This window comes from Larus michahellis, chromosome 7 (genome assembly GCF_964199755.1).
Source record: "Larus michahellis chromosome 7, bLarMic1.1, whole genome shotgun sequence".
Lineage (NCBI taxonomy): Eukaryota > Metazoa > Chordata > Aves > Charadriiformes > Laridae > Larus > Larus michahellis.
This window is the reverse complement of record NC_133902.1, coordinates 4622667-4634878: the sequence shown is the minus strand read 5'-3', so window position 1 is coordinate 4634878 and position 12212 is coordinate 4622667. Positions and strand designations below refer to the sequence as shown.

The following is a 12212-nucleotide window of genomic DNA, read 5'->3' as shown; positions in this document are numbered from 1 at the left end:
GGTCCTTTGAAAGAGGACGGTGGGTGTATCTCCGCTTTACTTCTGTTGAAGTCAGTACCTTCTTACTGCTTTAGTCTTCCTTTTAAAGACGGCTGGATGAAACATCGGAATAATTGTCAATGCTTTGCAGAATTTCATCGTGTTTGGGCTGTTGCAGTCTTCCAGGCCAGGCTGTCGCTAACACCGGGCTCCCTACGTCAGCCCTTGTGGTGGCAAGCTCAGTAGTCTGCTTGTCCTTAGCTAAAAAGCAAATAACCGAGGTCTCCAGTTCAGCTGCGCAGTACCAAAGACCACATAGGTGGAGGAGAGGAAACTGCAGTGTTTCCCTCTTCTGTCGTGCCCCCAGGTTTCTGCCTGTGCCGCCGCTTTGTTCCTTCGCGGCGTCTCGGTTGCGCCAGCGTCTCTGCTCGCATGAAGAAGCAGAAGAGCAGCATGGAAAATAGAGCAAGGCAGCGTGGGCCAGCCAGGAGTGGCGTTCACCGGAATGGTGAACTGGGTCAGAAGAAATAGCAGAGCTGTGAATTCAGCAATTTTCATCCTTTACATCAGGAGAGGGGAAAAGGAAAAAAAGAAAAAAAAAAAAAAAAAAAAAAGCCTTGGTTTCCCATCCCCATTGGTGGGAAGGGGTTAGATCTCAGTCTGTTGCTTATGGTCCTGTGGGGCCTGAGCTGTGGGGCAAAAGCTGATTTAATTCTCCTTCACGTCTCTGCTTTTGCCAGTTGTCAGGATGAGTCCAGTGTATTTGGTACAGCGGTGAGGCTCCACAGCATTGCGTTTTCAGTCTTTGCTTTGTTTCCAGGGCAATCCCCTAACTTAATCGACGGGTCCTGCAGAAAGAAACAGGAAAAATCAGACAAGGAAGGTCCATCTTTTGTTATTTTTTTTCAGCTCTTCATTTTAGGGACAATTGTCAGTTTATATGTTAGATTTATACGAAGAAGGAACTAGTACCATGCCTTGTGCAGGCACTTCTGTTTGCGGGGGCAGCCTTTCTAGCAAGGAAAAGGTGTGTAAAAGTGCCTGTCTTAACAAGTTATCACAGAAAGACTTCTTTCCCCTCCAAGGTTATGTACCAGTCCCGCTATAAAGTTTATTGACCTATGAAGAATCTCACCGCAATTCACGAGTGTGCCTTCGTCTGTTCCTGACATCAAAGCCTTCCTCCACCAACGCTTTGTTTCGGTGATAGACCCCAGGAAAAGCCGCTCCTCTCCCTGGAGCTCGTTAGGTGGATGTGGCTGGGGCTGCCTGCCCCGGGCAGTTCCTCAGCAGACTGTGAGCTAGAGGGCTATGGAGAGGCCGTCTAATTCTAAAAAATCCTGGAAAACATGAGGCTGGAAGGGGCACGGGAGGTGACCTAGTTCTGCCCCTGGCTCAGAGCAGGGCTGGCTTTGACACCAGGTTGCGCAAGGGTTTGTTGATGGCATTTTCTCCAGCTGGGTCCACTGCGAAGGAAGCGTGCCGTGTCTCCGGACACGTGCCCTTGTTTTGGGAATAGTGGCCCCTGTCCATTGGTCAGGTCTTGGCCACCTTTAGCTGTGGAAAGCGTCAGTACCAGGTTTTGGGTCAGTATCTGAGAGGTGGACTCAGACTCACGGTGAAGATACCCCTTTTCCCATGCAGGGGTGAGCGATGGTAACAGTCCTTGCGTGAACTCGCCCTGGGAGCTTTATCCAGGGAAAGCAGGCTCCAGAAGAGAGCTCCCTGAGCCCAAGGAAGGAGATTTGGGGCCTCTTACATGACCAGCTCATGGGGACTGCCTTTTCCTCCACCATCCATCCCCGTGCTTGCTGCTCTGGTTAGCTGGGGCCAGGGCTTGCGCAGCGGGGGCTCTGCTGGTCTGCTGGGTCGGTCGTTGAGCTCCGTCCAACCACTGTCACCCATCACAGCATCTCGGGATCATCGTCGGTGCCCACAGCCTGTAACTGATCCAGAACCGGGAGGAAAACTCACTCTAATGTGTTACCAAGTAAAGCAGAATAAATCATAAATTCCACCTTAAGATTGAAGGAAAACCCTTTTTTTCCTTGGTTTTAGTGTTTCAGTTAGCCCCGAGACTTAATTTTTCTCTTCTGTGAAGTTGTTTCAGTTGGTAAATGTGTTTAACCCATGCTGTCCCGTATCCTGCTGGCCAGGTAGAGGGGAGGACCTTGCTCTTCCTCTCCCGATGGCAGATGATATTCGGTAACGGTTGATAGCGCAGCCAGTTTGCTGATGGTTTTTGCTTTTGTACCTCCGTCGGGCTGAGCCTCTGCCAGCCAACGCGTCCGGGTGTTTGGGGCTTACAGGACACTTTACACCATCCTCTCTCCTACTCTCTCTCTGAAGAAGCAGGAGAAGGAAGATTGAAGTCTGAAAAGGTTGGGGGGTTCGGGCGTTGGTTTGTTAACGGGTGTTTTGAAATAGAATTTTGACAGCTTGAAAGTTTTTTGTTTTTTTTTTTTTCGGTGTGTTTTTGAGAGTATCTCACTGTCAGTCTTATTGTCAGGCACATCTTAACACAAGCGGTTCACGTTCTCCCGTTGTCCGATGAAGTTAGGACCAAATGGAAGCGCAAAAGAAAGCGCGGCTTTTTGCGGGGAGATGCAGGAGCAGGCAGCGCTTCAGCCTCTGCCGTGTGTTTTGTGCTCTTGACGTTGCTCTAATGTGGAGGAACCAACAACTTGAGAGTAGTTTTCTGTCCCCGGCCTTTGGGGAAAGCTGTTGAAATAGGTGATGTTCTTTGGCCGTTAGGAAATGATGCATCTCGCTTCACTTGAATGGAAAACGAGCTCTGCTGGAGGTAATTTTAGTAGCTGGTTCATTTTACTTCTGGGGAATCTGCATCTGGCGGACGAGGGAGGTGTAGTCCCTTGCACGGTTGCTTGTGTCCCCAGGGGTGTTAGAGGCTGGTTACTATTCCCAAAGCACTTAAGTCTCCCCCGGTGCAAAAGTACTGAAAGTGCAAAGTATTGCTGCTGTTATCGTGGCACAAAAATAACAGACCTCGTAAAATTTTTGTCAGGGCCTTCCTCACAAAAGACTTAATTGTGCGGAGAGGGCTGGCAATATTTATTTGCATGCAATTTCCTGCCCCGGGGAAGCTCGAGGTTGTAGCGGACAAAGGACAGATGAAGGGTTGGAGAAGGGACGCGGATATACAAGCGGTTGATGGAGGTGACACTTGGCACGCGTCGTGCTGAGGCCCCGAGTTCTGTAGGCTTTTTTTCTTCTTCCTTTCCCGTGCCGGTTAGTTTACTTAGTGCCTTGTTTTGTGCTTTACTACACATACCATGTAGCTTCGTAATCCGTTCTCCATTCCTAGCCCCTACCAAGGTCCTGTCACCCTCCCTTCTGGCAGAAGGGACACTTGAAAGATTCGTCTTGCAGGTTGCGTTCCTACTAAATGCTCCTTTTCTATTATTTTATCTCTCAGACTCAGGCGCAGGGTACAGGTAGTGTCTCTGTAGTTATTCTAGCGCGCAAAATTCCAACTCGATAATGGCTAAAAGTAGTTATTTTGAATAGGTCTCAAAAGATGAGACTTAATTTTGGGGATACTTTAAAGGGAGGAGCCTTCTTTTTTTTTTTTTTTTTAATGTGAATGAAAAGAGCATTTAACTTTGCTGTTATTTCTTCGCTAGACGAAAGCCATGTGCTCTTTCAGCGAGGACCGGGAGGGGGGTTGGTTTGTCTTTAGCCCGCAAGCGCGTCGCAGAGGCAAAGTGGGGGAAAGAGCTGCACGCCGAGCAGGCAGCCGGGTGTCGGGAGCGTCGCGCCTTCCTCCCGGGAAATGCGTTGGCAGCAGTTCCGCGGGGACGTTAGCCATCTCCGCGAGGTGCGCTTCAGCAGCTGCGTGCTGTGAACCACGAGAACCTGGCTTTGTCCAGCGGTTCGGATTTCACACACGCGAAGCGTGTAAAAAAAAAAAAAAAAAAAAAAAAAAAAAAAAAAAATCATCTCTTCCCCAGGCTACTTGTTAAGGCTGGAACGTGTGAAGCAGGAATAGGAAAGCCCAGAGTTTGAGTGAGATTTGTAGGAGCGGAGAGTGGCAATGATGTTTCTGGTGTTCAGTTTGGCCGTCTGACCCTTAAGACCACGTTACGGCCATCCCCCTGCCTCTTATTCCTGCATCGTTCCCGTCAAATCCGTGCAATCCTGCGGGCGCCGGGCTGGAGGGGCTTGGCTTTGTCCGAAAGGCTTGGCACAACTGCAGCGGTGTCGTGCCACGCTCAGGAAAATTAAAGCGTTATTTGGAGTTGTCTCTAATGGCAGCATAAATCCGCATCGTAATAATAATAATAACAACGGTCTTCTCGTTTTTTTGCCTCCACAGAAATGGAATCGGTTTGGAATTTGCAGAAGCAAGGTAAGGATATTGGAAAGAATAAATAAACAAATTGCTCTTGTCTGTCGGGACGGGTATTGAGAGCAGGTTGTCTCGGTGTCCAGGGATGCCCGAGTTCAGTTCTTCAGTGCCTGCTGTTTGGAGTCGGGGTTTATCTGTGTTTTGGGTCGCCAAGTCAGGACAGCAAGCTTTACCGTCACAGCAAGGGGTTCAGAGAGAAGCAGAGTCTCTAAAAGAGCAATAAAACCGGTGGCAAATTAAATTTAACGACTCTTCTTGCTGCGTATACAATAATTGCTTTCTGTTTCCGTTGCTGTGTGTCGCACCCCAGAATAAGTTTTCAATCCTGGTGTATCCCCGCGCTCTGCCGGTGCCGATGCTCTGGGTTATCCTTTGGGGAGAGCAGTCAGGGCGAGTCCTGCGGTGCTGCCGGCGGGTGACGTGGGGACCCGTCACCACGCTTTTCGGCTCGGACGGGGCTCCCGAGCCCATCTGCAGGAGCTGGTGATGCTGGGGGTCCTCGGGAAAAGTTTCTTAACGGCCCAGTACTTTACAGATCTCTCCTGAATACCTTCAGCCACGGGTCCTGAGAACTTGTTGAAAACTGAGGATTTCGCTTTCTTTCCAGATCCCAAAAGGATAATCACTTACGATGAAGCCATGGATCGCCCGGATCAATGAAGGTAGCAAGACGAGACTGCCTGTTATAACCTTTCTGCAGCATTTGTGCTGTTCGTGGGGGACAAAAGGCTTTTATGCTCCTTCTAAATCTTCAGTGCAGCAGAGGAACCATAACTAGAATCACAGGATAATATATACAAATATATATATAGTTATTTAAAAATGGCAACTGAAAGTAATTAGACTTCTTAAGGAATCTGAAAATTTATTTCAACGAGACTACACACGTGATTATTTAATCTCCGGTACTGAATAGATTTTTTTTTTCTTTTTTTTTTTTTTTTGTTTTGTTTTTGTTTAAAGAGTGAATGCAAGTGATTAACGAATACAGACTCAATTTACAAGCCCGGTTCTAAAGTTCCTGCTGTCGTCTACACGGGCAACAGCAACCCACTGGAGAGGCATTTCCACTTGACGAGGTTTCTGTTTCTTGTTCTGTGACTGTAGTGACACACTAATCACAGGGAAATCAGGATGATTCACCATCCTTCATCTCCCCTTTCCCTTCCACCTCCCCTCTTTGGGTTTGGGTTTTTGGTTTTTTCCCCTGTTTTGTTTTCCATTGAACGCTGGAGAGAAACGCCTTGAAGTTTGCAGAGCTTCTATTTTGTATTTTTTTTCCAGAGAATTATAATCCGCATGTTTTTGCCAGGAGTAAAGCAGCCGATCCTGTGCTGGGGGATATTGTCTTAAAGCATCATTCTTCTGGGGGAAAAGATGGTAATACTGCAGTTCTAGGATGCATGGTGAAGTCACACAGTTGACCTGGCTCCGGTTACACGTCGGACTATTGCAACTGAAGAGTTCTTTCATTTTAAAAGACAACGTGCAAAAATAAGCAATCTGTTTAGGCATTTAATATGGATTAAAAAAAAAAAAATCAACAAAAAACCCACTGTTCCCACAGTTTAATGCCATTGTATTACTGGGAGCAAAAAAAAAAAAAAAAATCTTCTGCTTTCGACTGTAGGTGCTTCATATTTGCTCTGTCTGTCTCCTAACACTAAATGTGCCGGATTTTTTTCCCATTTTCGTTGGAAAAACTGAAGAGGAATTGAGTTCTGCTAACTTTCACCCTTCTTGAATTATTTTTTTCTCTTTAAAAAAAAAAAAAAAAAGAAAATTCAAAAGGAAAAAAAAAAGAAAAAGAAAAAAAAAAAAGAAAAAATAGAAAAATGGGAATTTGAATCCTTTTCAATTTGTCCATAGAATGCCAATGGCTGGGCTTCCCGCACCTGCCCGTTGGAAATGCTCTTTTATATTTTAATGCAGTCTGTGTATTTCCGGGCTCTGCTTCTAATTATCTCTTAATAAAAAAAAAAAAAATAAATATATATATATATTTTATTACAAAAATGGAGGACTTAGGAATGAAAAAAAAATAATTTAAAAATTAAAAAAAAAAAAATAAAAATCCCAAGGAAAGGAAAGCTTCCTCGCAGTGGTAGAGAAGGCTGAGCAGACTGCAGGCTCCAGCTGTGTAACCCGCTCTGTCCCATTGCAGCTTGTGTAGCGTGTCCAGATCATTTTGGGGTAGTTTTTCTGGGTTTTGGGTTTTTTTTGTTTGTTCGTTGTTGGGTTTTGTTTTGGTTTTTGTTTTGGGTTTGTTTTTTTTTTTTTTTTTTTTTTAAAAGGTGGAAAGTTCACACGGTCCAGTGCAAGAGCGAGCGATGAATGAAGCAAAAATGGGTTTTCTGATCTGCCCAAGCCCCACGGGTACCCAATGCTCATCGTGGGTGTTCGTGGCTGAATATTGGCCAACGTGTGTCTGGGCATCGAGGTCGGCAGCAGTTGGTGTCTCCCAAAATTAGGCGGGACCCTATGGGGCATTACAGGAAGCAGATAAGCCCAAAACTTTTGCCTGCTCCTTGTGCTTAGATTTATCCACTTTTCTTTTTCTTTTTTTTTTTTTTTTTTTTTTATGGTTAACTAGGAGTACGTAGCATGTGTGGCGGTTTGTTTGTTTGTTTGTTTTGTTTTTTTTTTATTCTTTTAATAAGATCGTTCCCGAATGAGGCGCTTAGGTTCACGGTGGGACAATGAAACTTTAATCCTGTACCTTTTGTAAGATTGCTAGCTTTCTGCCACGCTTCCTTTTGAAAGTTAGACTATGGATTGCCTACTCCATTTTATGTATAAAATACTATATAGTATAATACCGTAGTGTAATACTATATAGTAACGGTGTGTCTGTATCAGTCCGGGTTCGGAAATGTGTGGTTGGCCAGTCGCGAATAGTTCTGTTTCACCTATAAACTGTCCCACCTTCACGGGGGTGTGTAACTTTCAGATGTATAACATGTTTACAGATGTGCCCGACATTCTAGTCCTCCGATCTCCCTCTTTTTAATTCCTGTTGAGTCTCCCAACTGCTTGCCAAAAGTCGGAATTGCCTCCAGCTCCGCTGCGGAAGAGCTGGGGGCATTCCTGAGCTTTAAAGTGTTGAACAAACTGGACGGTGGGACTGGGAAAATTAAGGTGGAAGAAATGGTTTTTTTTCTTTGTTTTGTTTTTTTTTTTATATATATATTATTATTTTCAAAAAGTTGAAGGCTAATAGCAAAGTTTCCAGTTTGTTTTACTGGCTTTAAGGCTCTGCTGTGTATTTATTTGCCTTGTGTAGTCACTTGTCGCCTTAAGGGCTGGGTTCCGTTTAAAAAAAAAAAAAAAAAAAAAAAAAAAAAGACAAAAAAAATACAAAACCAAACCCTGTTTTGCTTACCTGGGGACTGTGCTGTCCTTGTCGTCCCCCCGCCAGCCCCCAGAGCCGCTCTGGGGGCTGGCGCGACGCGGCAATAACCCACGCTCCATCTGACCCTTGGCGTGTAGAAAGATCCCAGTCCTGCCGAATGCCTGAGGACGCTCCTCTTGGCCCCATCCAGGCCCTCTTCTAAATAGCGGAAAGAAATGCTGAACGCAACACGGTTCGAGTGGTGGGTTGGGTTGGTTTTTCCTTCCCCGTCCTCTCCCCCCCCGCCCCGCGATGTTTGTCCCTGCTGCTTTTCCTCGCTGCCGGCGGTGCCCATCCAGACCCCCCCACCTGCAGCTTCTCTGCTGTGTTTCCGACCATCTCCCTCTCGCCAAATGTCTGTCTGTCTGTCTCCACGAGCTCCACGGCGTGTGCTCGGCGCTAAGCAGTTAGGAAAATCCTCTCTCTGAGCTCCCGTGGCTCCGGCTGGCTGCCGCCGGCGCAGTTTCTGGGATAGACTATAGCCTAGAGCCAGGCAGGACCGTGGAAGAAACTTCCTCGTGCCGTCGTGTAACTCGCCCTGTCGCTATCTGCAGTCCTCCCCAAGTCCTCACACAATTCTTTACTGAGCACTTATTAAAAAATATCTTAAGATTTAATCTGTTTTCTGATTATTTTTGTGTAAACTTATAAAAAAAAAAAAAAAAAAAAAAAGAAAAAAAAAAACAACCCCACAACCCTGAAATTGAGCTGTGACTAATTTAGCACATTTAAATAATGCTAAGGTGTTACTGATGAGTCTCATGTTTTGTTTTGTTTTTTTTTGTTTTTGTTTGACTCAGAGTATTAGTACTGTAGCATAAACCAAATACAGCCCGGGAAGGGGGGCAGCAGCCGCCTTCCCCCCGGTCTGCGCCCCGGGGTGTCCGTGTGTCCCGCGGGGGCGAGGAGCTGGCGGCTCCTGTGCCAGCGTCCTACTCGCCCGAGGGGAGCGAGCGTGTATTTATTTGTGCCATTGTTTTCATTACACTGAGTAAAGTTTTAAAACAAACAAACAAAAAACCTTAAATAACGCGTAGTATGGGAAAGTGGCACTAAGGGTGGAATCGTGACCTATTTTTTTATTAGCTATGAAGATACTAATTCAGGTTAAGGCTTTTCTCCTCTTTCTGTTGCCGGTGCGGATGCGATGAGTCCCTTTTCGCCGGTTCCCAGAGTTTGTATTTGTCGGAGGGAGGATTCCTGCAGGGGCTGTCTGCTTCCTCCTCTGGTCTTTCCCCGCGGCGGCTCCTCTGCCGGCAGCTCCCGTCGGGTGTCTCTCGTCCAGGCTGGAATGCGTTCCACCATCCGGATCCAGCACGGTCTGCCTTCCCTTCGGTGGGTCAGGGAGCGTTTCCTCCACTCCAAGAGATGATTTAAAAGCTGCTCCGTGCTCCCGGTGACGGTGGTTTGGGAACCTTCAGCCTCTCTGCTCCCTCCCTCTCCACCTGGCCGCTGGATCGGCAAGGCGATGGCTTCCCGTCTTTGCTTGGAGTTCGGTTTTGGTTTAAACCCACCTCAGTTGTCCGTGAAACCTGGTTTTGATGTTAGAATATCTCTCATCTCTCTGACAACGTGGGTATAGCTCCAGGGCATGGTTTCTGCCGCTAACCCGCTTCAAACCATCGTCCTTTCTGAACCGCAAATCCCACTGTTTGCCTCTCGTACCTGCTGTGAGCTTCTCTGAAATGTGGGAAAAATACCCAGTTCTCATTAGATCGCGAGTGTGCCGGCTGTTTGGCGGCTGGGAGCGGGCGGTGGGGTGAATTGGCCGGCTGAATCGAACAGAAAATTGCTTTCTGCTTGGGAAAAAAAGAAAAAAAGAGAGATAGAAGTTGTCCTCTCGGTTGCGTGTGTAATTAGTGTTTTTCACCTTCAAGAAAGCGTTACGGTAGCACGATGGCATCCTTTCCAGAAGTGGCCAGTGGGTGACTTCAGGGACATGTGGGAGCGATGGCGTTCACAGGCGTCTCTCTGGATTGCCGGTGGTTTTCCTCTGCGTTCAGTTTTTACTCTTGGTTCAGCGTTTTCAGTACGTGGCTATGGTGTCCGAAGCTTTCAGCAGTCTTGTCCCTAGAAGATTTTTCTGTCTACGTCTGTAGTGATTTGTTTTCCTTGCGGAGGCTGTTTACAAGGGAGATGGTCGAGGTCAGGAGGGGGGAGATCAAGGCTACGCCTAATTTAAAGCTGCTACACATTTTCGCGCCGGTGCGTAAGGCAGGAGGAGGGCGAGGGCTGGAGGAACGCGAGCGTGGTGGGGTAATTTCAGCTTTGGCCACCGCGAGAGCGTTTTTTTCCATGCGAAAAAGCCCTAGCGCCAGCAGTTGGGAAGCGGGAACCTGGTAGGAAGGAGCAGGAGATCCGGGTCCGCGCTGCCTGCCAGAGATTACAGAGCTTTAGACATTTGCACAATCCGCGTTACGCCACAGGGTAAGGCTGGCTTCCTCGCGTCCTGCTCGAGACCCTCAAAAGCGGCGAGACCCCGGAGGAGCGGACGCCTGGGGAGGCACAAGAGAGCTCCACGGCGGCCTTGCGTTGGGGGCCGGAGACCCTCGGAGCGGTGTCGGGCTGCTCGCCGTCCTGGGACGGGAGCAAAAGTCATACTTGTGCTTTCGCCGGGGGATGCTGAGCTGTATTTATCTTGACTGTTAATCAGAAAGCTTCGTCTGACGTGTCCAGAGCTCTAAAGCCATTTTGTAAGATAGCAGTATCCCTTTTCTACAGCCTTATTAACGAGTAGAGTATCTTTAAAAAGAAGAAAAGGAGAAAAAAAAAAAAAGAAAATAGTTCGTTTCTTTCTGTGGTATGAAACTTGTGTACTGCGAACATATGAACGTTTAGCGAAAACACAACTTACAGTTTTCTTAAAAAACAAATGGAAAAAAAAAACACAACAAAAAAATAACAAAAAACCAACCTGTCTGCTTTCCATACGGTCTTTCCTCAGGTGCTAAATAAGGGTTCCAAAAATGGATACTGCTTTAGGAGTTTCTGCTTTATTCTTAAAATACATATTTTTTTGCTTAGGTGTTGTAAAGATATTTTAACAAGAATGTTTTTTTAATGTAAATAAGATTGTGTCTTTTAATTTTTGTTTTATCTCCTCTTTTTTTTTTTTGTCTATATCGAATAGTCTAATTTCCATGTTTATCCTTTTGAGAAGGACCCTCTTATGACCTTCCTCGAAGACATTTCATTGAGTGTTGCTGCATTTAAGAATGAATCTACAACTGTTCATTGTCTTGGATTAATGCTGCTGCTGCTATAAGTAACCCTGAAAATCAAGAATGTGTGATGCACTTTTTTTTTGGGGGGGGGGGGCTTTGTTTTGTTCTAGGTTTTTTTTTTATTACATGACCATATAATTCCTCTGCGGATCGTCGAACCCTCCTGTAACAGCCACTAACTCTGCGGGTCGCGTCGGGCCTGGGGGGAGCCGGGGGCGTAGGAGAGGGCTGTACCTGAATTTGGTGCTGACCTACGGGAATTTCTATGCAAACGCAAAGCAAAGGAGAACTCTTTTAACTTGAGAGAACACTGTGCATTTTTATTTTTAGTATTTGATTCTTTTTTTCCTCCCCTCCCCCCCCCCCTTCCTTTTTCTCAAGCTGCTATTGGAAGGGTAGTGCAAATCCCTGAGGTTTTCAGCTTCTCCTTCCTCGACGGCTGGTGGTGCGGGAAAGATGCCTGAGTATAACTTGTAAGGTAGAAAAATCTCAACCGACTGTTGTCTCGTCTCCGGTTTTAATATTTTTGTTTTCTGTTTGAACCTTATCTTTGGAAGGAAATCGCTCATCTCTGCGAAAAAGATCTTTTTAACGCTTTATCTCAATGTGAAGTTAACCAGCAGTATTAATGATCGCGCGGACTCCTTCCTGCCCCTGGGGAGCACTCGGTGCCCGGAGTGGGATGTTTTCCGAGGAGGAAAAAAGAAAAAAAAAAAAAAAAAGCGATGCCAGGCCATCTACCCAGCCGAAACCTGGCGGCCGAGGCGTGAGAATGGTGGAGGGAGGTCTCGCTGCATCGAGGTGCTGCCGCGGGGCACCGGCAGGTCCAGAGCCTCTTGTCTTCATGGGTCGCAGCTGGACCACCGCGGGGGGGACGCGCTCCGTGAAGGAGGAGTTTACTGGAGGGGGGGAAAAGGGAATTTACTTGACTACTTATAGAAGATCCTTTAGGAAAACAAAGTACCTCTGTAAAGTGAGGGAAGAGTAAGGAAAGTCTAAAAGTCGTGTAGGAAAAACGCTTGGGGATTACACCTGCCTGGAAAATAGTATATAAATACCGTAGGCCAGAACTCTGCCTGTTTAATTAGTTTATTCGGCATCATATTATTTTTTTTTTAGCCAGCGTTTGCTCTTTTACACACCTGCGTGTGTGTCCATCCGACTAAATGTGCCTTGCGTTGCGTGCGTAGTCTTGCTGAGGAGCGTTTGTGGCGGTGGGTGAGCTGCTGGCAGGTGGCATGGGACGGCC

The 12212-nt window shown here is 46.8% G+C and overlaps 1 protein-coding gene across 11 annotated transcripts in view; it reads left to right on the top strand.

The window, feature by feature from the left end:
• The window catches only part of NUFIP2 (nuclear FMR1 interacting protein 2), a 39875-nt gene extending 29355 nt beyond the window's left edge, over positions 1-10520 (top strand). For 9 of the 11 annotated variants that reach the window (XM_074593611.1, XM_074593606.1, XM_074593612.1 and 6 more), the window contains 2 exons: positions 4316-4348; positions 4956-10520. In XM_074593611.1, the coding sequence (XP_074449712.1) occupies positions 4316-4348; positions 4956-5008 (86 nt within the window). In that variant the 3' untranslated portion in view covers positions 5009-10520. The remainder of the gene's footprint in view (positions 1-4315; positions 4349-4955) is intronic. The other 2 variants (XM_074593616.1, XM_074593615.1) reach the window with 2 other exon arrangements.
• Positions 10521-12212: the final 1692 nt, after the last annotated feature.